The sequence below is a fragment of the Bicyclus anynana genome, chromosome Z, assembly GCF_947172395.1.
Source record: "Bicyclus anynana chromosome Z, ilBicAnyn1.1, whole genome shotgun sequence".
NCBI lineage: Eukaryota > Metazoa > Arthropoda > Insecta > Lepidoptera > Nymphalidae > Bicyclus > Bicyclus anynana.
In genome coordinates this window covers 7,972,836-8,000,035 of record NC_069110.1, presented here as the reverse complement: position 1 = coordinate 8,000,035, position 27,200 = coordinate 7,972,836, and the positions used below count along the sequence as shown (strand labels likewise).

General features: G+C 35.9%; 1 protein-coding gene across 1 annotated transcript; it reads right to left on the bottom strand.

Moving 5' to 3' along the window:
* Positions 1–102: 102 nt before the first annotated feature.
* On the bottom strand, positions 103–21,212 carry LOC112050839 (V-type proton ATPase 116 kDa subunit a1-like). The gene is made up of 16 exons (XM_052890657.1): positions 21,096–21,212; positions 19,376–19,555; positions 18,604–18,764; positions 15,798–15,963; positions 13,263–13,439; positions 11,830–12,042; positions 10,772–10,922; positions 9,554–9,715; positions 8,439–8,647; positions 6,058–6,167; positions 5,616–5,740; positions 4,699–4,706; positions 3,772–3,996; positions 2,715–2,922; positions 1,904–2,078; positions 103–857 (listed from the first exon to the last, which is right to left on the bottom strand). The coding sequence occupies exons 1-16, from the start codon at positions 21,210–21,212 to the stop codon at positions 722–724; spliced, it is 2,523 nt and encodes an 840-aa protein (XP_052746617.1). The 3' UTR covers positions 103–721.
* Between the last annotated feature and the right edge of the window lie 5,988 nt (positions 21,213–27,200).

Here is a 27,200-nt window from a genome sequence, read left to right as displayed (position 1 = left end):
AATAGGGATATTGTAGATACAGCAGGACAGCTGCTGTACAGCCAAAGCAGCGCAGGTAAAACAAAGAAACAAGTACTACACTAAAATTTACTTATTCCTTTATTTAAAAATCAATACTTTTTGAAGTTTTCTTAGCATTTTTATGCTCCTAGTAGCAACAAACTAAGAATAAGAATAAGCCTTATAGTTAAATTTATAAACTTCAAGTTAACCTTTCCCTATTTAAATCACGTAAAAACTAAACTTATAGTAAAACGAAACTAGTTTTCAATTAACTTTCGCCATGTAAAATAAAAAAATACAGAAGGTTAACTTAAAATTCTGAACAACATATCCCTAAATAATAAAAATTATCAGTATAATGGTGAATCCATTTTCTTTGCTCTATCTCTTATTTTATTATACCCACGCTTTTGTTTTTCAGTGGAAATTATTGGAAAATATTTCAATAAGTAATAACAAGAGTGGGCTTATAGTAGAACAAGCCTGGAAAAGGTACGGATTTTCTACTTCGATGTCAAGAGTTACTTATATAAATTACCATCTACACAAGAAAATTATTTGATTTTCGTTATTACAACAATAAAATGAATTACAAGTATTCTGATAACTCAATTGAAATGATAAGAAAAAAAGCAGCTTTTTTTTAATAAGCCCCACAGAAGTACTATATTATATTAGTCTTTAAATACTATGTCAAAAGTAATAGACAATATTGCAATCAGTGGGTTGTGGCTTTTTTCTTACACATAGCCTCCGCTTTGTCGTCCTTGGTATCCCTGGATAGAATGACTTTAAAACTGAAAGGCTTAAAGGGGTAACCGCTGCCTGAATAGAACTTGCTCATAAATTCAACCCTGAAATTACGAGGTCTTATGTAAGTAAATGTAAAGGTAGCATTTGGTTCTTGGCGACCGCGACCTGCGACCGCGACCGGGTCGTACGACCCACTGCTTAGTATGAATGGAGATTACTACATCATTGATGAGTTCCTCAATGATAAAGATGCTTGGACCAGCTTCCAACTTCACACAGGAAGCAAAACTATAAGAAATTGTAATAATTTTTTTTAATTGTATAATTTTTTTTAAAAGAACAATTCATGAGTTTCTTGCCGGTTTCTTCTCAGCAGAACCTGCCTTCCAAACCGGGGGTAGAATTTTTACAAATAGTTAAGTGACGTTTCAAAAGTGCTTGTAAACTGAGCCTACTTGAAATAAATGAATTTTGAATTTATTTGGAGCGCTAAACAAATTACAGGACAGTCTTTTTTTAGTGCTACATATAAATTCATACTTAGTAGTGGATCGTACGACCCGGTCGCGGTCGCAGTTCACGGTCGCCAAAAACCGAATGCTACATTTAGAATATCAAAGCTTTTTTACCAAATTTTTAACAGTCACGAAAATATATGAACAAACACAATTCATCATCCATATTAGACTAACTGTTGAACACGGGTCTCCTTTCGGAATGAGCGGGAATAGGTGGACTAATAGTCCACGCTGGCCAAATACGGATAGGCAAACTTCACATACGTAGAGAATTAAGAAGTTTCAAAATAATTTTTTCTTTGCTGTTTGAGTCATTTGTGATATTTAATTACTTAAAATGGTCAAGCACTTGACTAAAATGTCGTAAGTGCATGCCCTGAACTGGATTCAAACCTACGCCCTCCGAATCGAAGGCAGAGGTCATATCCATTGGGCTATCACGGCTTTAAGTGAAAAATGTACAATATATTTGAACCTATGCTTAAATCGGAGGCAGAGGTCATATCTACTTTATATCTAACACGACTCTCAAAATTCTGTTACTGTGTGTATAAATTAGGGTTCCGTTTTTGGACTACGTACATTCGGAACCCTAAAAAGTAGGCTTAAGTTCGATAACAAACACTAACCAATGTAAACGCAGTGTATGGAGAAACGCCGAAAGTCCTTCCATCACTACTAATATGGCGAAACTGAAAACTGCCCAAACAGCAAAAATGGCAAATATTTTTATGCTTCCGATGCGTGATGTATCTCGGAGTCCAAGTTTGGCAAACACCATCGACCATAGCATTTCTGATAGTTCTGCAATTGAAAAGCTTAAATTATAAGTAGGCTTAATTTGTAACTAGAACTTGACACCGGGCCACCAAACACAACCAAACAAACACAGTACAAACATTCATCATTCATAATCATCATTGACACAGTGGTATACTCGGTGGATTTACAAAACGGAGGTCCTGGGTTCGATCCCCAGCTGGGCAGATTGCGATTTTCTTAATTGGTCCAGGTCTGGCTGGTGGGAGGCTTCGGCCGTAAATAGTTACCACCCTACCGATAAAGACATACCGCCAAGCGATTTAGCGTTTCGGTACGACGTCGTGTAGAAACCGAAAGGAAAAGAAGTTCCATCTTAGACTGCATCATCACTTACCGTCAGGTGAGATTGTAGTCAAGGGCTAACTTGTCAAGAATAAAGAAAAAAAAAATCCGAGCCAGATGTCAAGTTAATCTGCACGAGCTGTATGTACTCGTATTCACTGGTGGAAAACGGGAATAAAGTATAGCCTATACACTGAAACCTAACCTTTATTTGTGAGTGATATGCTTTATCTTGGTAAATGTATTTTCTAATACAAAAATTAACTCGTACAATCACACAAAATTACCAATTTCACCTCTTTCCAATATATGTATAGATTTTAAAATAATATTTACGTTCATGCGCCAGTGACAAAGCCCATAGACGGAGGTACGAGGCAGTATGGGATATGGTACTCAACACAAATTCAATAGTGTGGACTGCCTGATGGATCATTAGTTCACCGAACGGTGCCGAGTATTTAGCAATTTCTTTAACAATTTTAGATTCCGCGTATTTGTCGGAGTCCTGCCTCTGGTATCTTCTGAATTGACTTATTTTTTTCTAAAAAAAAGAAGCTTTTTTAACATAATTTACAAAACTTAATATACTACATTTATTACACCACTTTAAACGCAAGTAAGAGCATGTAATACTTGCGGTTGAAGCGATCTATAAATTTTCATTAAAGATTACTCATCACACTTCATACCAAAATTCATGATGTGAATGAAGGTCAAGTTTTGAAAACTATCAAAGCTTTTCTTAAAATTTTGCTAAATTTTCAAATAAATATATAGATTAATACCCTGGATTTTTTAATAAATGAAGATTGTTTTTCGGTGTAATACAGAAATAAATATTTAGATAAAAAACCTTACGAAATCACGCAAACAAAATCGTGGTTGTCCGATAGTATTAAATACGAGTATTATAGTATTTATATTGGTAGCAAAAACTTTAGGACACGCCACTGTATAAGCCTGAGCAAACGCTTTCCGTTTTCTCTAAGTAACAGGAATAAAATATTATGATTTTCCTGACTAAATGCCTCCTAATCTGTTAATTTCTTGAAAGAAAATCCCCTATAATAATTTTTGTGCCCCGCTCCCGGGGATTTCCAGCGCTAATTCAGCAAGTACAAGTAGCAAAGGATAATAATTAAGTACTGCCTTACTTATAATACCTTTATTATTTTCTAACTTTATTTTTACATTAAACAGCCAATTGGGGAAGAAGAAAAAATATTATAATCCATTCTCAATGTACTTTCGCCTCTTACAAATTCCTCGTTACAAGCGCAAAAATATGTTTTTATCTTGAAATTTCAAGTCTCTACAGAGGCTGTAAGTGGCGTATGTTAGTCAGGATAAAGTATTTATAAAATAATACTGAAAATTAAGACATACATACCAATGCTTCTGCTTTTTTCTTTTTGTAGATACGGTTAAGATATATCGGTGAACCAAGAAGTAAAATTGGCACACAAATAACTGCAATCAAAACTAGGATCTTCTGAAGTTGTTGTTGACCTTGAAACATGTAAGCATCACAATCATCCTCAACAGGTTTCGTGGTAGACAGCAGTACCATATCGATAAACAAAATCAAAATCAATGGGGCACAGCCTGCACTAGTCTTGACATCAGCTACAAAGAAAATATTACTTTAATTTTTGTAACATCAAATACATTAATAACAATAAATGTAAGTGCACATGGGCCACACACAACAACAAAAAACGCCGCTGCCTGAAGCGAAGCCCATAAAAATAGGTAAAAAGAAGGCAGCGGAGCCGAGAAACGGAGAAATGTTAGCTCCGCTGCCTCACTCCGCTTTGGTGGACAGGCAGTCTAAAGTTATCTTTCTCGACAAAATGTTATGCGTCATTAAAATTTTTAATTACGCTAGTCATGATAAATAATCTTCTTGAATGATGAAAGATTAAAATGCCGCTGTTAATAATTTCACTTATTACACATCACTGTTACAAAAGTAGATGAACTGTTTACGGATTTCAAGTGTTTATGAGCGTTTCAATCGGCGTTTACGACGATATCTATATGGCAACCCTCAATGCCTCAATTTGTGGCCAGTTTATATAGAATGTAATTAAATAGCCATTTGCAGCTCAAGTAGCGGCGTTTTGTAGCCATTGCTGTGGACCATGTGCAACGACTAAGAAAGTCAAACTACTCGACGTTAAAATATTACTGAGAAGAAGTAGATGGACAAAACTTTTGGGTTAGCGAATCATCATCATCATCATCATCATATCAGCCGATGAACGTCCACTGCAGGACATAGGCCTTTTGTAAGGACTTCCAAACATCACGATACTGAGCCACCTGCATCCAGCGAATCCCTGCGACTCGCTTGATGTCGTCAGTCCACCTGGTAGGGGGTCGGCCAACACTGCGCTTACTAGTGCGGGGTCGCCATTCTAGCACTTTGGGACCCCAACGTCCATCGGCTCTTCGAACTATGTGCCCCGCCCATTGCCACTTCAGCTTCGCAACTCGTTGAGCTATGTCGGTGACTTTGGTTATTCTGCGTATCTCCTCATTTCTGATTCGATCACGCAGAGATACTCCTAACATAGCTCGTTCCATCGCCCGCTGTGTGACTCTGAGCCTTCTTATGAGGTTAGCGTATTGTTAATAGTAATACTCTGTTAATAGATATAGATGTACAAAGTGAACGATCTTAACTATCGGAAGCGTTAGAGCGGGGGCACACGATGCTTTGCGGCGGTGTCGCTGCATCGTCTTACATAGAAATATCTGTGGCATGTCACATGATGCGCTCCGGCGCCGCACTTGCAACCACCGAGACGAGGCGGAGAGGGGTGAATGCGTAGCGACGTCGAGCGACACCGCTCAGTTGTTTATGCGAATGAGTTGTTAACATACTGTCCCATGTTGCTATGGCGCCGCTGCGACATAACGTTGCGGCGCCGCACCGCTCGTGTGCCCGCTGATACGGTGAAACCTTTGCAATGCCGCAACGCACCGTGTGCTCCCACTCTTATTCTAAAAATAGTTTTTTTTGTAACTTAACAATTTGATTTTTGAATTTTTCTTCATCTATTTCTGTTTATTGCATCGCGCTATACAGAGAGATAGAGGTATATTCAAGACTCACACTGTCATGTAGTAAAACAGCATTACAAAATGGCGCTACATACTGCACACACATACGTGAATTCACTTCAAATAGGAACATTACAGTCGTGAAAAAAATAATTGAATACTTACTATGTTTCCCACTGTACATATACCATTTCATGAAAATCATTGTGACTAGCCAAAAAAAGAGGGAAGTCAAAAAGAGAATTTGAGGTATAAACTCTAATATAATAGCGTAGTGGCGTTTAAAATAACTGCAAAAAAGAGTTAAATACAAAAAAAATGAATAAATAAGATAGTACGAGTATGCATTTTTATCGACAGTTTAGTTAATGTTATCTCTCTCTCATACAAGAAAATGACACCTGCTTTAAAACATTTTAATTGGAAAATTGTTAAATTTTCATTCTACATAAGTTCATTTTATATACATAAAAATACGAGTAAAACTATAATTCTACAAAGTCTTAATTCTATAATTATTTTAAAATAGTAAAATAATTATAGAATAGTTTTACTGAATAATGCGAAATTAAATACTTTTGAAAAATCCATAATAAACAAATCTTACACGTGGTTGAACAAACTTAAGCACAATCCAAACATCATATGAACAATTCCAATTATAATTGACATTTTCATTTTCAATGAGTTCAAAGCCATTATTTTATTTTTGGATAACTGTAAAAAACAAATTAATAGGTAAATATTATGTTAACTCCACGCCTACATCATAGTTAAACTGTTGAAATTTTTCACCCACCTCGCTACACTCGATCGAAAAAGTTGAAATCCTAGATGACATTTCATTATAGACGAAACGACCAAGTCCTATTTCACGGTGGTTATGGGGGACTTTAATGCAAAAGTGCGAGTATAAGAACGGAAGGTGATTCTAAAGTAGGACCGCATGGAGTTGGTATTAGTAATCATTATAGAGGACAATGCTAATTAATTTTCTAGAAAAACAAAACCTATTCGTGATGATTTCATTCTTCAGAAAAAAGAAAAGGGATTTGTGAAAAACTGAATTTAACGCGGACGAAATCGCGGGTATCCGCTTGTTCTGAGTAATCTGACATTACATCGAACTTTTATGCTATACGTTATAAATCATCATCATCATCATCTCCTTTCCCCTATCCCGCTGAAGTGGATGGATATGTCAATCTTTTTCATTCGCCCCTATTACTCGTCAACTCATCATCCACTCCCTTTACAAACATGTCCTCTTTCGCACACTCCAGCCATCTCTTCTTTAGCCTTCCTCTCCTCTCATGTCCTTCCACTTGCACTTTCAACATTTTTCTAGTAATACGACTTTCCTCTCTACTTATTACTTTATAAATACCGTACGCTATACGAAATACCTATTTTTAAATAATGTATTCATTGTTTACCTATTGATACTTTATGGAATTGTAATTTGTATGATAAAATTATTAATTTATTTATCAAATGAATTATTAATTAAAACATCAGTAATTTACATAATGGTGGGAATAATAACATCGCAATTTTGTGCAATATAATGAGATAGTTACTTTATAAAATTTGAAAGTTTATCAGCACATGCTCCTACCATGGGCAAGTACCGTACGCAACCATAAAGTGTGTCCAGATCCTCACAGATACTCACAGATGCTCAGAGTTACTCAATATTGATCAAGAGAAAGGAAAGAGAACGGGCAGATAAAAAAGGAAAGTGAGAAATGAGAAATACCAAGTTATTATAAATGGCTGGCGGAAATAAAAAAAAAGCGTTTCAGGTCCTCAACCGTCATATGTCCTTTATTAAAACTTGACTTACTACAAACATTTTAAGTTTAATCTCTAAAAATTTTTTAACGAAAAGTTGCCAATTTAATTAACAGATTGCCAGTGGACCAGTAAGTACTCTATATAATCACTTGGATTTGTACAAATGACCTAGGCAAATGGATAATGATATTCAAAAACATTTCATACATTGCCTGGACGCCCCAGGTATTGTATAGAATACCTAAATTGTAAAGATTATCGGTAATGTATTATGAACACGAATCCAGGTTTTTTCATATCGTATCTATGCATAAAAACATAAATCGTCCATGACGAGAGAACCACTCACCACTTTTGCCTGAATATAACGTGTAACGCGACCGCAACTAATGGCCAATTAGCATGTGTTGTACATTAGTTTGAACGGCAAAGTCACTTTATCAATGGGTGCATTCCGACGACTTTTGATCACGAAGCTTTTTACCCGACCGCAGGAACGGTTATGTTTTTCGCGCGTATCTTGTATGTATATTTGTTAATTATTTTATTACATTGTATCCTAGTATTCCTTTTTTATTTTGTATACGTAGGTACATGTCATAGATATTATAAATTATCTTTAAAGAAATATTTACGACAAATAAAATATGAATAAATTAATCTTAAATACGCAGAGTCTTAAATCTTTTCTCTTAAGAGTCTTTAAAAAACAAAAAGAACAAAATATACCGGATTTTTGTTTATAAAATAACATAGTAAGCTTAATCTTAATTAAGTAGAGTTAACTTTGTTTATAGTTTCGTATTTTTTTCTATTAATAATAACAACTTTGTTTCGGTTTTTCGGAGCAGTGGGGTATTTTTTTTTTTTATTTGTATATTTTATTTACTGAGTTATCCGTAAATCTGCGCAGATTAGTTTTCACTCTGTTAGCTATGACACACTGAAAACTATATAGGTTAAATATTCACCATTATTTACTGTGTTCTGTAATAAAAGATGAAAGTATCTACTTGAGTCATATTCATGCCTATGCAAAAAATAAATAATACCAGTTAATATAAAGCTTCTTCATCAATTTATTGATGTGGGTGCAATACTAATAGTGCTTAAAAAACTTACCTATAAATTTTGTTTCCACTCTAAATAGTAGGAAAAAAATATTATTTATAGTAGAAATAAAATATTTACCGACCAAATTGGATCTACTCCAAACATGTACGGTGGGTTTGTGTCTAAAACTGGATTTAGCTCGATGTATGTATATCTTTCAATATACTCTCTTTCATAAGTATTAATCCAGTACGGCTTCGTTAATGAAACTGCCTTACAAAAGAATTCATTGTAAAGAAAACCAGTATACATAGCGAATAAGCCCATCAAAAGGATAATGTATCGACCTGTGAAAATAATATTTAATTTATAATGGAAGGGTAAAAATGACGTAATTTAAAATATATACTTTACCAGGAATTTATATAACCCTGTATATATACAATGCCTAGGCAATTTATACAATATCTAGGACGTTTTGGCTCTGAATGTTTAAGTATTCTTGATTTTATACTTTGCGAGGTATTCCATTCGTTTAAAATACATAATGCACAGCCGGTAATGTGAAGTGTGTGTGTGAAGACAGTGAAATGTGTGTTTTGTAAAGCACGAAGCTATAAGAAGATACTAAATGAAGTAAAGGGGTGTAAGGGAGAGGCTAGTACCAGCCAGTTTCCCCAACTGCCAACCTCGTGGTACTCTGCAGATGGACCGAAGAGGCTCTGGCGATCGACTAATGGCGACATAACCACTTGAAACTGGCTGGATTTTGTAAATGGCACAGACTGGTGTCGGGCAGCACCGCTCGCGGCTCTGGCAGCAGTTGTGGTAACGACGGGGCAAGAGGTGTCAAGAATCTCCGGGGAAATTCCACTGCCAACCCCGACGACTAGACTTGGCAACGTTTAACGCATGCTCTTTGAGGGCGGATGAAAAGAAGATCGAGTTGGAAGAAGTAGTGAGCAAGCTTATAATCCTCGAATCCAGCAACTTGTTATACTACCTGGAGGGCGACCAACAGTCCCTGGGTGGTGTTGGGTTTATCGTCCACAAGTCCCACAAATAAACAATGTTGTACGAGTAAAGTAGTAATAATTTGTCTATAACGTTGCAGCAATCCCAAGATTTTATAATATGTTTGTAAATCAGTATTTACATAAAAAAATAAGGTAAAATGTCCTTGCCTTATACATTTAGAAGGCAAGGACAGCTTCTGCGTGTAATAATATTCTTAAGTGATCTCAGATAAATACCTCCAAAAAATATAGCCCAAATCTCATTCTTGGATGGATTATTCATATGCTGCTTCTCTACTGATATCATCCAAGCAGCAAACGCCACAATTATGAATCCGTGGCAAAAGTCGCCAAACATCAGTGCGAACAAAAATGGAAATGTTATTATTGTGTACAGAGCTGCAAAGTCAATACAAAGACCATGTTTTAATTTAGTATTTACACGCTAAACTATTGTCGTATCCACTCCTAGCCGTCGCCTTAACTAAAATAAACTCCTAATACCATCTTTCCAACTAATTAAAGGGTATGGGACTATTGGTTATATTTAAAAAAAATGTACATAATCTTTTAAAAAAACTTGCACGGAACATGTATACGTGAAGATGCACCCATCATTATGAAGAATTTACCCTTATTTCTCTATTTGAATTCATCAACAACATACCCTACCTACACTCATTAATACTGTTTGATGTCAAGAATTTAAGGCGCTAACACCTCTCCGTATGAGGTCTGCCTCAAAGAGAGAATACTAGCAATTTTCTGCATGCTAAGAGGGATTCTTAATAACGATGACAACTTCTCACACAAAGTGGAGTAAGTATTTCAAATCGCCTTTGGTGACATAAACTGTCTGGCAAAAGCTAATTGGCAGATTTATGTTTTCAAGTGCTCTAATGAGGCACTAGTATTGAGGCAAGTTAGAGCTATAGAAATGCATCATCATTACCATCCTATTTTAATGGCCCACAACAACGCTAAGCTTTCCTCCGTTGCATAGCGGGCTCAGGGTAATAATAATGTTGAATTCATTATCGACCACTGGTCAAATGTTCATGATTTTGATGCACGGATTATATTTCCTAATTTCAGGCTGAGAATTTCAACTAAAATTTATTTAGAAGAAAGAATGGTCATGATCTCATCGCTCGACCAAGGATTTGAACCCAAGACCTCGTGATCCGAAACAGTGGCGTAGCTAGGTAACCAAGGGCCCGGGTGCAAACAAAAAATGGGGCCCCATTAATATCCAAACTAGTTCGGTTTTATCCAGTAAAAAATTTAAATATATACAAATACATAAAAATGTTAAGCTATTTTATCATCAGCTCTCGTTTCGTTATCGAAATTTTTTAATTTCCTTTCAATCGCAATTTTCTGGTAAGGATTCGAGGCCTAAGCCTGACATGTCTATAAATAAGTCTATAGAAATTAATGAAAATAAATAATAACCTGGATTAAGTTCTCTATAAGTAGAATCACCGTACGCATTGATAAGCATTTGAAAACCTCTCGTGAATTTGTTGGTCCGATGATATGTGGGCGGATCGTCGCTATCGTCAGACTTCAGTACAAAGGACTCTACGTTGCTTTCAGTTTTCTCCTATTAAAGTTAATTTAAACTTATATCATATTAAATGCTAATACATTTGAAGGTAGGTCAACCTTAGATATAATTTGCATAAATATGGTTATAAATTCTAAACGAAATTAGCTATGAGAAATTTCTGAATTCAGAAGGCAATGGATATAAATGCAGTGAAGCATTTTTGGGTAAACGAGAAACCCCTGTTATGTTAGTTAATTATTTTGATAGGACCAAAAAGATCTATCACAAAGGTGTGTAAAAGTCCAATTGCAAACGAGTTTTATCCACTTTCAGTGAAATAAAAGTCACTCTTCGCGAGAAATGTCTTTGGTCGAATCTAAAGCCCAGCGTGCCTAGTGGGAGTTTTCAATATTTTTATACTGTTACTATCGCGTTGACGTAAACGCAAATTTATATGGGATAAAAACAGTTGTGCAGAGAGCCTAGTGGCAGTTTCATACTGTTACCATCGCGTTAATGTAAACGCAAATTTCTAAGGAATTGAAACAGCGCCATCTCGTGGCACAACTGTTTCAATTCCATATACATTTGCGTTTACGTCAACGTGATAGTAGCAGTATGAAAATATTGAAAACTCTCACTAGGCACACAGTAGTGCCACTAGATGGCGCTGTTTCAGTTCCTTAGAAATTTGCGCTTACGTTAACGCGATAGTAACAGTATCAAACTGCCAGATCCTCAGAATGCCGTATTTGGATAGAAACTTACAAAATGGGATTTTTGACAATTTTTGTACATAATTTAAAAGTATTCCAATGGTAGAGTAATTTTGTAGAATTAACAGGGCTTATTCTGCGATTATTATATTCGGAGATAATCGTACAACACAAAACATGGGCTGCCGTGGATCGCTCAAAAACGCACCATACTAAATAGGACATTAATATGACATTAAAATTACCGATACTCTTGCCAAAACGTCTTCAACTCTATTAAGATCCATATCAGGTATCCAACACTGGCCGATGAGGCACTTTCTTGTTATATCAAGAGTGAACATATTCATTGTATGATATATCGCTTTCGATTTCTTTATTTGTACCATCCAGGGATCCCATTGCTTGCTAACAGTACGCAGCGCCTTGCAACGATAGTATTTTGTTTTTTTCATTACCTAAGCGAAAAAAAAATGTAAGACAATTTTTCATATTATACTATTAATACGGCAAATTTTATTTTATCTTTGGGGTGGACCATCCTTGTCACTTAGGGGTACGAAAAATAGATATTGGCCAATTCTAAGACCAGGCTGAGATATGCCGTATATCCATCATGCTACGTTTTTAAAACGTTAAATTCTGATCTTCTGATTGAGTTTCGTTAAATCACCAACGAGACGGATTTGAAAAAACTTCCTCCTTTTTGGATGTCGGTTAAAAATATGGTTAATGGATCTATCTACTACTCTAATGCAGATGGGCGGGATCAGGGTAATCCTACTTAGGCAGTGATCATAATAATCGGCAGTAATGTGCGGGGCCGCCAAATTACACTAATTAATTGCGTTACTTTTCGGGGGCAATTTGGAAAATTGACTGATCTGCACACATATGTATGTGTGCAGATATATGATCAGGCTTATTTATAAACATGTATTAGGATTTAAACCTCAAATTTCCTTGAAGTAAAGTGAAATTTAAACAGTGAGTAGTAGTAGTAGTAAGTAGTAAGTAGGTCCACTTTTCTTTGGAAAAAAGTTGATGTTTAAATCTTCATGCGTAGAAGTTTCGTTTAAAAGTATTAATAAATTATCATCGTCATTATCAGCCGATGAACGTTCAGTGCTGCTTGAACATAGACCTGTCTTAAAGACTTCCAAACAACGCGGCTTAGAGCCTCCTGAATCTAGTGGCACCCGGAAACCCACTAGATAATGAAGTCACTAGTATATTGAATCCAGAAACACGCCATGCTGCATGTTGCCAGTGATGATCTATGGTTCCCGAGACTTGGTCAGAGTGGTCTTCGCTCAGAGTCACCAGCGGGCGATGGGACGAGCTATGTTCGGAGTATCTCTGCGTGATCGAATCATAAATTAGGAGATCCGCAGAAGATCCAAAGTCACCTGTATAGCTCAATAAGTTGCGAAGCTGAAGAAGCAAGGGGCGGGACATTGATGTTGGATTCCCGAGGTGCAGGAATGGCAACCTGCATTAGAAAGCGTAGTGATGGTCGACCTCACAAGGTGGACTGACGACATCAAGCGAGTCGTAGAAATTCGCTGGTTGCGGGTGCCTACAAAAGGCCTATGTCCTATAGTGGACGCCTTTCGATTGATATGATGATGATGATGATGACGACGACATTGTATCTGCGGTATAAAAGAAAAATTACTCTTTCCAAGTCATCAATCCTAACTGCAAGCTGCAACATCATATCCATCCGTTCGTTAGAAGTCTGAGGACAGTGGTACAGGTTCACATGAAATCCACTGCAGACTTTTTCGAGGCGGGCACTGATCTGTTCTCCCTGGCAGATCGCCAGAAACGCCACCTTTCGAATGTCTTGACCCTGCAAATGTTGGGGTTTATTTTTTATTGCTCACTAAGATCACTGTACAAGTGCAATGTAAAAATCTTTGCTTTCTCCGCTGATAAAAATAAATCTACACCTTTTCCTTGAAAACATTGACCTGATATAAAAAAATGGACACACAAAAGCAAAAAAACGTCTACACATTTTTTTTTTGCTATAACCTTACAAATGAGTGCCAACACAACTTTTAGGTGGACTATTATAATACAGTAGAACCCGTTTAATATAGTGAATTTGGTGTAAAGACTATCTAATTATGCTACTTATATAATCACTTATTCTGGTATGACAAAAAGATTTTGATGCATTAGCAATTACGAAATCTTCAATTAAATTTACTTTTGCAGTGCGTTTTCAAAATTTTCAGTTTAGAATCGCATCATGTCAAGGGTCGTTTACTGTCAGGGTCTTCCAGTTCCTTAAGATATCATGTATTAGTCTTGTCCTGCAACCTTGTTTAAGGACCTTTATGCTGTCCTGATGTAATTTATTTGTCGCATTTGGAATTACACGCGTGTGACATGTAGGCGTATTAAACGGGATGACGAATCGTATTAAGCGTTAGGAAATGAATGAAAACATGTCTCAATTTGTAGGGACTGGCGTAAAATGACGTATTATGCGAGAAATCGTTTTAACCGTGATCGTCTTAAGCGGGTTCTACTGTAGTCTCATTGCAAATTCAACCTTAAACCAAACATTTGACTAGTCTAAAAGGTAGACTTTGCTCTTAATTTGGATATTTTTCTGTTTTTGTTTAAACAAATGTATTTAGATTTAATTTTCTTTAACCGCCAAAACCAAAGGTGGGCAGTTTTCCATTTTTCAGTAGAAATAATAATAATATGTGTATTGATAATAATGACATTCAATCTCACTGTTTGGTAAACCACAGAATGGTTATTGATAATATTCACATTTTAAAAGCTTTACTCATCTGTTCAAATTACAATACTACCGGGTTACAGGTAACTGCGACTACGAGCTACGTACAATTATTATTAATAACCACACGGGATTCGTAACATTGGTCAGTTTCACTCTCCCTGAAAAGTTGTTTGATTTTCTTATTTGATTGATCGATGAAAGATTTAAAAGCAACAGAGGGCCTAGTGGCAGTTTGATACTGTCACTATCGCGTAACGTAAACGCGAATTTCTAAGGAATTGAAATAGCGCCATCTAGTGACACTACTGCACAACTGTTTCAATTCCATATAAATTTGCGTTTACATCAACGCGATAGTGACAGTATTAAAATATTGAAAACTCCCACTAGGCACACTGTTCTATTTATTATGCTTTTAAATCTTTCATAGTAGAACGAACACCACATTTTGTTATGTACAATTGCCTGAATTGCATCCACTATATAACAAAAAAAAACAAAACACGCAAAAACGGAGCATCAACAGACATTATGTAAACAGTTACTAGGCATATCAGAGCACCAAATGTCCACATAGCATCTAGGAGTACAACGCAGTAACAGCATTAAACCTAAGTAAGTTAATTAAGTAGCAAGACCTTTACATTTTGCATCGAGCCCTTCAAATAACCCTGCCTCCGAAGAGAACGCTTAATAACCTTGTGCTTCACATCCTCGATACTAACTAAGTTCCCGCACCATGTTCTACAAGTATGTTCTCATTAAATGTTACATCCGGTATTCACGTCCTAGCTCTTAGCAAGTTTAATTAATTAGTTTGGAATCACTCCCATATATTTGTTTAGATATTTTTTGTTATTTTAACAATGCTTATAATATACTAGCGGACGCCAGCGACTTTGTCTGCCTTTAGACCTCCTTAATCCGGCCCTCTTGCAAAATCCGTTCTTAGCGGACGTCTACTAATTGTAAATGAAAAAGATGTTTGTGTGTCAAGTGGTTATCGATATTTCGTGATGAATGACCTTTCGTATTTATATAATAAGATAAAATAACCCATTTTTTTTAATTATTAATTTTACAAAAAAAAAATTGGATAAAAAATGCAATGCTTCCATTGCAAGGCTTTAAAGTGTCTCTGCCAACGGTGGTTGGATTCCAGAGAGAGAAACCTCCTCACAATACTCGCCGACTCTAGGATAAGGCACCTACTGCTTTCTGTATCTGAGCCTTGATTCTACAGTGTCGAAGCTTTAAGGTAGTAGATAGTAGTAGACTTAGTATGTAATATGTTTTTAATTATGACAACTTATTATTCTATCTTAAATGAGGTACAAGGTTGTTATATCCATATCAGTTCTGACGTTTACTACGTGGCATGATAGCGTATAGCTAAATATCTTGACAGTACGTTGCCTTTAAATAAAAATTAAAAAAATAACTCACTGTGTGGGGATCTTGTAGAATAGCATCCTGGGAAGCTCGTTTGTAGTAAATGTTTCCATGAGACACTCTCCACATCATCATTTCGAACGGAAAACTTCTGCTTCTCTTGACAACTCCCGTGATCACAAAAAGCCGACCAATAAAACCAGTGTCACCACCAGCAGTTCTAAAATAAAACACGCACTATAGACCATAATCGAAGAGGTATTAATTACTAGTAAATTAAAAGTAGTAAATATAACAACACAGTGAGTTGTGGAAGAATATGGAGGAGACCTTTACCCTTTCGAACCCCTGAAAGGGTAAAGGTCTCCTCCATCTTCTTACTTAAAAAAGAACACTAATTTAAGTAAACTAGCATAACAATTTATGAAAATTTACCTTCTAACAGCATTTGAAATATAATCTATAATTAATGTAAATATGGAATAAATGGCCTATTGATTATTGTGTTGCCTTGTTGAATCAACATAATCACATTATATTGTAAATACTAATATTCAATTCAATACATATAAATTATATTATAACTAGCATTTTTAACATTATTGTCCGTCTGTCTGTATGTCCTACCTAATCTTTGGGAAGGCTGGATGGATTTTATTAAGAGCAACTTTCAAAAATAACTAAGCAACATACATGGTTTGCCGTAAATTAGTACGACATACTCTACAGAGTGATATCTGACATCATGGCCTAAATAACGCAATATAAATATAAGCTACTTTTTATCCCTAAAAAATTAAACCGAACTTCATGCGTACGAATTATTTTCGTCTTTCGTTGTCTTTTATTGTATCTTATACAATAAAAGACGAAAAAATATTCACATATATTTTTACATCAAGTTGTAAGAAATAGAATACCATCAGTAAAATGTATGAAAATATTCTTGTCAAACGATAGTATTTATGCAAACGATTTTCTCTTGATGTTACAACTTGCCTAATTAGCTCGTTACGAGTCAAAGCTCCATATAAACCTGTATCAAAGAGTCTTTAAGTCCCGTAAAGATTCCGCAGTCAATAAGAAACACGTGTAACTTCTGAAGACTTACAGGGAATTCATGTCAACTATCTTCTAACTACCACATTTGCTTTTGCAATTTCTTTGTGATTTTATCAAAGTATTGATAAAGTTCAGGCTCTATTATAATGGGAGACGCTCTATAATACTAGGGACGCCCGTATTAAATTGTTTATTTAAACCACCGATGCAAAAAGAGGTGGGTTATAAGTTTGACGTCAATGTCTATCTGTCTGTGGCATCGTATCTTTCAAACGCAGAGGCCGATTTAGATGCGGTTTTCATTTGAAAGCCTCGTGGTGGTTTTTAGCTATGTTTGGTTAATATTGATTTAGGAGTGTAACAGTATTAGCTCTTTTTTATATTGATGTAAGGCATTTTTTGCGAAAACTTAAAACGTAAATTAGTTTTGGAAGTAACAGTTTTTAGTAGATGATATTTTTAAAATCCCTTGAATTTTAAAATAGATACGTTGCGATCAAAATAACAATTAATTGCTTCAGGCAATGACAATAATAGCTACCTTTAAATAAGTATTTTTCCAGAATCCAGTGAAAATAGACGTTCATTTATAACATTTTATTCTTGTATTTCGTGTTTAATTGAACTTGTTGTGATGACATATTTTTTCAGATACAACTGTGGTAATTATTATTTGAATGAATTCTGTCATTCATTCAAACTATACTCATTATCAGTCTGTTTTTACGGCCTACTACGGAAGCCAGGCATCTCTACTTATAGTAGAGGATCTCAGACTAATTACATAAAGACTAATATCGCACTCAAATTCACGAACAAAAGTGTATGTATTTTTTTGAGGAAAACGAGCTTTAGCCCTCATTCGAACGAAAGATTTTTAACGAGCGTTAAAAAAGCGTTTAAGCGTTAAAATAGTATTAAGTTAAATAAAGATCTATTTCCAACGCCCAAAATAGAACATGCCTCTGCTCGAAAAAAAGCGTCGCGTTTTAAAAAAGCTCTCGTGTGAATGTGGGTTTATATTAGGTATATATCTTATATTATCTAGAAATTGTTGACCGTTTTTTACACTATTCAACTACACAAAAAGGTATTTTTATACAGCTCTTTAACCAATGAATACGATTATAAAGGGAAAGTTTCTATAATCACATTAGATAGTTGATCATATACTTTGACAGAAGAGTAACGAGGCAGCCCTAGCGAGGCAGGCCCTTATGTAATTGGTCTGAGTAGGTGGAGCTTCAAACCACTGCGCTGCTGCAATGTGAGTTGACGGGCTTAGAGACGTAACCACCACGACCACTAATATCAATAACATTATAATGACAACGGCCCCACTTGAAGGCTTAACTTGGTTTTCGAGGCACGGGCGTGTAGCACTTTCCACTCCGCGCTTAGAATAGAATAGAACTAACTACTGGATTGACGATATGTACTTGACGACCTCTCTGACGCAGTTGGTAGTGATGTGGTTTTCAACAGACAAGTCCTGGGTTCGATTCCCAGCAAGGGTCAGTTGTAAGGATTTAATATTTTCTAAATTGGGTCAGGTATGGTCTGGTAGTACGCTTCGGTCGTGGCTAGTTACCACCCTACCGGCAAAGACGTACCGCCAAGTGATTTTATGTTCCAGTGCAATGTAGCGTAGAAATCGTCAGTGATATAAGCAGAAGAAACTCGTACCTCCTCCAAGCAAGTCCGCTTCCATCTTCGACTGCATCGTCACTTAGCTCAGGTGTGATTGCAGTCAAGGTCTAACTTGTCATTGAATAAAAAAAAATAGAAGTTGCAGTACCTTCCAAATATTGACTCCTCTGTGATTTCAGATTCACCCATCAGTGGTCCTACGTGATTTAAGACGTAGTTCATTTCACTCAGCTCCAGATAATTCTTTAACAGCGTTGTTTGATGCTCAGACATTTCTAGTACATCATTTTCCCATTTTTCGAGTATGTTCTGAAACAATAGATAATAGCGGACGCTGTTTGCGTAAATTTTTAAATATAGAACATATTTCACTATCATATTTCATTTTATGAAAGCTAAAAGTCTATCAGGTCATGCTTTTTTTTTAATCGGCCAACATTTACTTTTCATACCCCCAAGTGCTAAAGGCAAAACAACGTTTGCTGGTTAAACTAGTATTATTGAAGTGATAGCTTCTTATGGGAGGGTAAACAATTCCATAACGTAACGCGTTACGCACCACATTAGCTGTTTTTTTTTCTTTACAAGTTAGCCCTTGACCACAATCTCACCTGATGGTAAGTGATGACGCAATCTAAGATGGAAGCGAGCTAACTTGTTAGGAGTAGGATGAAAATCCACACCCCTTTCGGTTTCTACACGACCGGAACGATAAATCTCTGGAAGGTACGTCTTTGCCGGTAGAACCAGACCAGGACCAATTAAAAAAACTCAATCAATCCAGTTGGGGATCCAACTCAGGATCTCAGAACTCCGTCATATTAATCTACCGAGTATACCACTGCGCCACTTAGGCCGTCAAAAAAGGCTACCCTTTCTCTTTTTAAAAATTTTAGTTGTATAGTATAGTAAATTTTTACCTCCAGCGTAGCAATTTCGTTAAGCGGCAACGGCTTCGGCTCAAGACTGTTGTATTCAAAGACGTTGATATTGTCCTTTATCATCTCTCCTTCCATATACAGTAGCTTACGTTCCATCTCGGCACAGCGACATAATTCCATCACATAATTTCTTTGAAATGGCTTCACGTCGGGCGTCATCTGTAAAATCAGACTTAATATTATATATCAAACCATCAGCAATAAATTCATTGACAAATTACCAGACTCCACGAATTCGTTTAAGTGTAATTCAGTTTTTCACAAATCCCGCGGGAATCATGGATAAAGGTAGCAAGTTACCATCCTACAAACAAAGACGTTCCGCCAAGCGATTTAGCGTTTTGATACGACGTCGTGTAGAAACCGAAAGGGGTGTTCATCCAACTCCTAACAATTTAGCCCGGTTCCATCTTAAATTGTATCTTCACATACCATCATTGTGTAAAGAATAAAAAAAAGTTTATAATGAAACCAGCAGACCCCTCGCGGGATGGATCCCTGCACCTTTCTACCGCGTAGTTTATATTTCTATAAAATACAACCTATGAAAGTCACCAACATGGTTTTCTTTAAGTAGAAGAATTTTGAAAATCAGTTTATTATAAAAGGGTCTCTGGATCTCCAGACCATTTAACCCTTCACACATTTGGACCCCACAAAACAGTAACTTAGTTTATAATATTATTAAATATAAGTATATGTGAATAATAGAATAGGTAGGTAGGTACTTATTACAGTACCCATAACACAGGCCACGCTCACTATAGGGCTAGATATGGAAGTGTATATTGTTTAAATAAATGTATTTATTTATTTCGAGATTTTGTCGCAGTAAACACGACGAGTTTGATAGCTGTTCCAAAGGATACGTAATAATCCATTGAAGCGTAAAGATTTGCTTGCCCTTCCGTCGCAAGCAACAAGCTAATAAGTGCACCGGATGGGTACAGACTAGTTGAGCGTTTCCGGGAAAATCACAAGTTGTGCCTTTATGTGGCACAAAGTCTGTTTCTGTGTCAGTACTGTAGTAGTACTAGGAAACGGGTCTCCTTAGATCTTTAACGGGTATTACAACACTTTGATGACATCATTGTCGCAGAGTTGTAAGCTTTCTTTTAAACCACTAGGTCTCTTCCGTGTTAAGTGACTGGAGCTATTATGGGAATTTACATTTGGTTTGTAGAAAGGTTTGGATTTCTTTCTTTGTTAATTTTAATAGTTCACCTTGGTTAGGTCTACCAGTAAATATTGTCCAGTTTTCTGGTAAATATATTCTGGTTGTAAAATTCCGATTCTAACTACGACACATCTTGTAAAGAGAAAAAATCATATTGTCGACCAATAGCGGTTGAAATAATCTCTAGCAAAGCAAACGAGTGATATATTTTAGTCTTGAGGTATGTCGTGGTCTCCATATTTTAGCTCCCGTAACACAGGCTACACGCATCCTTTGAGGCTAAGTGTGTGTACTGTTTAAGTATATTTATTTTATAATCTGTGAAAATTTCAACTGTCTAATTATCACGGTTCATTAAATACAAACGGATGGACAGCGGAGTCTTAGTAAGAGGGTCCCATTTTACTCTTTGGAAACCTTCTTTCGGAACCCTAAAAATAGGTATAACGTCTCTTTGTTGTGGGCTATTGCAGTTGTGTTATTATTAACTGCTAGTAATTTTTATTGAAATAAATCACTTACGTCTACAAATTGCGCACAATCCATTTCGCCAAGATGTCCAATTACTTCGAAAGCTGCTTCCGGTTGGAGATACATATCACAAAATGTCATACGGTCACTTCTCAACATACACCCCATTTTTTAAAACAAAAGTTTCGCACTATGCTGAGTTGTAATTAATATATAACATACGATATACGTTATCGAATTAATTTATCACAATTAAAATGAATGGTATATTTAAAATCAAGGACGAAGAAGTAGAAAAAGTGATAACGGAGAAGAATTGACTTATAACATTGACAGATTTCACTAATAGAAAAAGAAATGTAAAACTATTTCGTTTTTAAATTTAGAATTTTGTTATTGTCCCTTTGTAAACCAAATATATGAACTTTTTATTTCGAAATCTCCAGTGGATATAAAAAGAAATGCCACAAAAAATAACACTTGTAAAATATAGCGGTTCTCGCAACTCAGTAGTTCTACTGTAAAAAGTCGTGAGATCCATGTAATACCAAGTCAGTTACTTTTTTCAGTTCGTAATTCTCTCAAGTTATTACGTAATTAGCTAACCTAACAACATCTCATAAAGTGACCATATCAATATTAAATATCATTTATATTTTAATTAACATAGATCGACTTGACCATCGCATGAATACTAAATATATCTACTGTTGAGAGAAGGTAGTCGGCGAAAATGTGTTCAGCTTTATAACATGGTTGTGTGAGCGCGGCCATTATTTTTCCTTGTTTTGTACAGTGATTTTGTGTCATAAATGTATTTTGTTTATTTATCTTAGTTCTATATTGAAACGGTTGTCCATGGCTTCTCTGATTGATTAGGAGAGAACAAAACGGCTAGAGAAGGGGAGTGTCGGCGCTTAAACCTACAAAAAGAATTCCTTAAACCTACACCTGTTGGTCACAAGTCCACGACTTTGCCCGGAGTTTTTCTATCTGCCAAATGATGGCCATGGCACCCAAACGTTTTGAATTATAATTTTGCTACACATTGTTGTTTTAAAACCACGACTGAGTGACATTATTTTAACACTGCCTTAAAAGCCATTCGTAAATCTTGATTATTTAATATTTTTTTTTTATAATGGAAGCTAATTTTAATGAAAGTTTTAATTTAAACGTACCTTATTGAGTCTAAAAACTATATTTGTATCTTCAGTAAAAGTGTAATAAATGTTTAGTGGAAACAAGGTTGATTTTCCAACTCGTACGTCTTCTGTTATTTTGTTTCTCCAGGGAATGGTAGCCAGTCAAATAATTTACCTACTGTTACATAGGTAACTTTTGAGTTGGGCTTTTGGTTCCCAGGGGTAAGTTAGTCTATTGTCTGCTCACACATAGTCAATATCGAATACTGACTAAGATGGAAGAAGTAATAACAACAGAGTAAAAGTTATTTGTTATACTTTTTTCTTATTTGCATGTTGTATGTATGTATGTTGTATGTTTGTATGTTGTTTTATTATATATATTAGGCCTCATTCGCATAAGAGTTAAAAAAGCGATGCGTTAAAACCCAGCATTGGCAGGCGTATCGAATTTTTTAAATAAAATATATCTTGGTCTATGTGTGGTTTTGAGGTACATTTACTCGCATAAATATAAAATAAGGCACAAAACAATATACAGAGAATTTTTATTTGTCTAGAATAAAAATACGGGGAATTTTCAAACTAAAATGACATACATAAAAAGGAGACGTGGTTTCTTTTCACAGGAACGATATACGACTTTTTAAGTTATGCGATGGTGATAATAGATTTACTCGTATTTTACGAGCCAATATTTTAAAATCTATTTTACAATATCTGTATAAATAAAAAGGAAGGGCCTTCACTTTGACTCAAAACTCGAACCCAGAACCTCGTGATCCATACCTACATAGGCTGGTTAGCCTATATGGGTTATGTACTCGTATGTTTCGCTATTCCAGTGGACTATAGCTTGGTAACTTCGTTCGTAACATTCCCGATGTTTCGCGCGGGCTGGGGGGCGTGTAGCGATGAATAAAACAACCACGATTGATGCACGTCACTTCCCCGCACGCACGATTTCACACCCGCGCAGTCTTTCCCCCTGTCGCCCACATATCATGGGAGTGTTATCAACGAACTTGCCAGACTATAGCGAGACAGTTAAAATTCATAATTATTATTAATTTACACTAATATTATAAAGAAGAGAGAGAGAAAGAGACATAAAGAGAAGGGAGAATAAGGAAGATTTTTAATGAAAGCTACATTATCAGCGAGTAACATAAGCTATAATCCTTCTCCCCCCGTATTTCAATCCTCGTATTTCTTTGAAATAGGGAACTACGCAGATGAAACAATGAGGTCCACTCGTCATCATCATCAAGAGCTTGTATACGGATACAGGAACAGGATGATGATGATGTAGATTAGTGGACTCTCAACTGTGGGCTATGTCCAGCAATGGACGTCCACTGCTGGACATAGGCCTTTCATTATTCTTTGCGCCGCATTTATCCAGCCACTTTCCACTACCTTCTTGATGTTGACCATGACCGGACCCACGACTTCGTACGGCTACCGTATTCGGGAATAGAAGGGCGACCGAGAACTTGGGGCTTTCGTGTGTTGGCACCTCTCATAGTAAGATTTGCTCATAATGACCACGCTGGGCAGACGGGTTGGTCATCGCAGTGTACAAGTGTCGCTGCTGCCCAACGCCGGCATGTAACATTTACCTCAGTCTGGTCCACTAGTATTGTAATAATTTCAACAAAATCCTACTTAATACACGACGAAAGTCAAACAATGAAACATGTATCTGACTAACTTTAAACGAATTGAATACCGTTGATCATAGTTTAATATGAACAATGTCGGATACAATACAAGTTTGTAATTAATGTCTCCTTTCTTGTACGACTAACTTTACGTCTCCAGGCGAATCTGATATTGTGCTTGTTAGCAAGTGAACGTATTTCGGTAAGTTTGCAAGCTAGTGTATCATTTGATCATATTATTGTCTTGTAAGGTGACCAAAAGGCAAAGACCACATACGTACATTGTGTATCAAATGTTAACTTTTTCATCATCAACAACCCATATTCTGCTTACTGTTGAGCAAGAGTCTCCACTCAGGATGAGAGGGGTTAGGCTTATTTCACCACGCTGGCCCAATGCGGATGGGCAGACTTCACACACCTAGAGAATTAAGACAATTCTCAGGTAAACAGGTTTCCTCACGATGATTTCCTTCACCGTTTGAGATACGTGACATTTAATTTCTTAAAATGCACGCAACTGAAAAGTTATAAGAATAGATAAAATCAATATATCACGTGTATAGGTAACACAATCTAAGACTGATTATATTATAAAGTTATGTATAAGGATTCCCTTAACCTCATCGGACACGAAAAATCTCATCACCAATTAACAATTTTGATAAAAATCAAAACCTTTGATTGGCTCTTCTCAGGCTTGGCGCGTTTGAAACCCTTAAAACTTTGATTTTAAGTTTTCGATTTTAATTATGACCATTAATTAATAACATTACCTGGTGTTTCAAAAGTGCTTGTAAACTTAGCGTAATTAAAAATAAAAAATGTATTTCGACTTGACTCGACTTATCATTTTGAACTCATCAACTAAATAGAGTAATGACTCTATATTTTAGTAAAATACGTATGTATGTCGATTCCAGATATGTAAGTATGCAGATCATTACTCATAGTGTAGGTTCAGCGAATACACTAAATATTCCGATTTTCAAATAGGTAATTAGCAGCTGGCACCCACACGAAACATTTCAATGCTAATACGGAATTACGGTTAATTCCCAGAAACAGCCGATGTTTTGCTATTTCCGAATCAGTCAGAAACAATTATTCTCTCTGCCAAAAGCCTCTTAAATTTAAATAGAAAAAAAATATATATGTCATTTTACGAAGCGATTTGGTTCTTCGCTTCTTAAACGCATGGCTAGAGTATGAAACTCTCTCCCGAAGTCAATGTTTCTTAATTCTTATAACCTAGGCATCTTTAAGAAGCGAGTGAATAGCGACTTGTAGGTAAGCGCGTTCCATCTTAGGCCACATCTAAAAAACATTATAAATGCAACATCATTAAAAATACTATTTAGACTTTATTTTTATCTCTACAAGTTAGCGCTTGACCACAATCTCACCTGATAGTAAGATATAATATTACTACTACTATCACTAAGTGATAAATCACTCTAAGATGTAAGCAGGCTAACTTGTAAGGAGTAGGATGAAAATCCACACCTCTTTGGGTTTCTTTACGACGTCGTATCGGAAAGCTAAATTGCCTAGCGGTCTTTGCCGGTAGGTCGGTAACTTCCACCAGCAAGACCTGGACCAATTAAGGAAACCTCAATCGGCCCAACCGGGAATCGAACCCAGTACCTCCATCTTCTAAATACACCACGCATAGCACTGCGTCACGGAGGTCATAGTATAAGATATAGATATAAAATATTAAGGTATTTTCAATATCAATCAAAAATAATAATTTGCTTGGAAAATGTAATAAGCAATCTGTTTTCCAAAGAAGCAAATTATAATGTAATTTTTCTGAAAAACCTGATATAGATTGGCGAAGCCACACAAATCCAATAAAATACTCAAAGCTCATTTCACTAGGACGCCGGAGAACCTTCTACAGTCGTTGATTCGATAATGCAGAGTAGATACTAATATGTCTTATCTTTTATATAGAGAATACAGTAAGAATCTAAACTTATACTAATACGGCAGGCGTCCACAGATCCGTATTGTACGTATCGGACGCATCGCATCAAGATGATTTTTAATTTTACGATATTTCCATGCGATACGTACGATGCGGATCGCTGGACGTACTTATATGACTTTCTATACAAATAATACTACGATACGTTTAACGCGATACGTCTATGAACGACGCGGATATCTGGACACTTATCAGTATTTATACAAATCACGTGGAATGGTCGCAAGAATAGTGACGTCATCAGGGTAGAAAAACAACACGTAGGTATGTTTAAGTAAAGCTATTGGCGTGTTACGGTAGAATATAATATTATTTGTTACTTTTATTTATTTATTTTACGGAGGATGTACCTATACACTAACAATGATCCAGGCACCGGATATATTTCCTGTAGCGGTGTCAACAAATAAAATGTATCAAATGTGCATTCAAAGAAATCCGAGAGCGTTTGAACATATTACTTAATACCAGACGCCACGCGGTTTTACTCGCATGGTTCCCATTCCCGTAGGAATGTAGGAATAAAATATAGCCTACAGCACTCGGGGTTAGTGTAGCTTAAAGATTTTTTCAAATCAGATTAGTAGTTTCAATGAAAAACAAACAAACAATCAAACCATTCCTCTTTATAATATTAGTAGAAATATAATATTTTTTTTTCATTAGGAAATTGAAATAGAAAATTGTTAACTTTATGATTAATATAAATACTTGTAATTAAGTACATAATATAATAAACCTCTAAAACAACTTAACTCAAAATATTTTAGAATTTAAACTATCGTGAGTGTTATTCATATTAATTGATTATGAAACACGGTTAAAACTCACGTGATATCATGACTAAGGGCCCCGTATGGGTTCGAAACTAGTCGGGCATACTCCGACGTAATATCACGTGAGTTTTAGCCGTGTTTCATAATCAATTAACTCAAAATATATTTTGAATGATACTCGTATATATTATTTCAGTTTACACTCCTAGCAATGACATGATGATTAAAGAATAAAATTGGAGCTGACAACTTCATAACATGGGGGTATTACACCACCAACTTCCTTAACCTGGACCGCTGTTAACGAATTAGTGGAAGAAAGAAAAACCAAAAATTTCTCAACCCGACTAAGGAGTCGCAGGACTTGAACCAAAACATAATCCAAAACCTTTAAATCCTAAATAGCCCTTTCAGAGCCGGACGCTGAGAGTTCATACGTTCGATCCCCAACTGGTGGATCATTGTCCTACCCACTCCTAAAGCAGTTTTTACAACTATTTGTGTGGTATTGGTGGTTTATTCGTCAAAAGATTAAAAAAAAACATAGAAATGTATACACGCAATATTTGAGGATAAGC

Excerpts from the sequence above, each read along its gene's own strand:
- LOC112050839 (XM_052890657.1), bottom strand. The coding sequence starts at position 21,212 with ATGGGGTGTATGTTGAGAAGTGACCGTATGACATTTTGTGATATGTAT. Across the intron at positions 19,556-21,095 it reads ATTGTGCGCAATTTGTAGAC|ATGACGCCCGACGTGAAGCC; the intron begins GTAAGTGATTTA and ends CTGATTTTACAG. Across the intron at positions 15,964-18,603 it reads GAGGAGTCAATATTTGGAAG|AACTGCTGGTGGTGACACTG; the intron begins GTACTGCAACTT and ends GTTTTATTTTAG.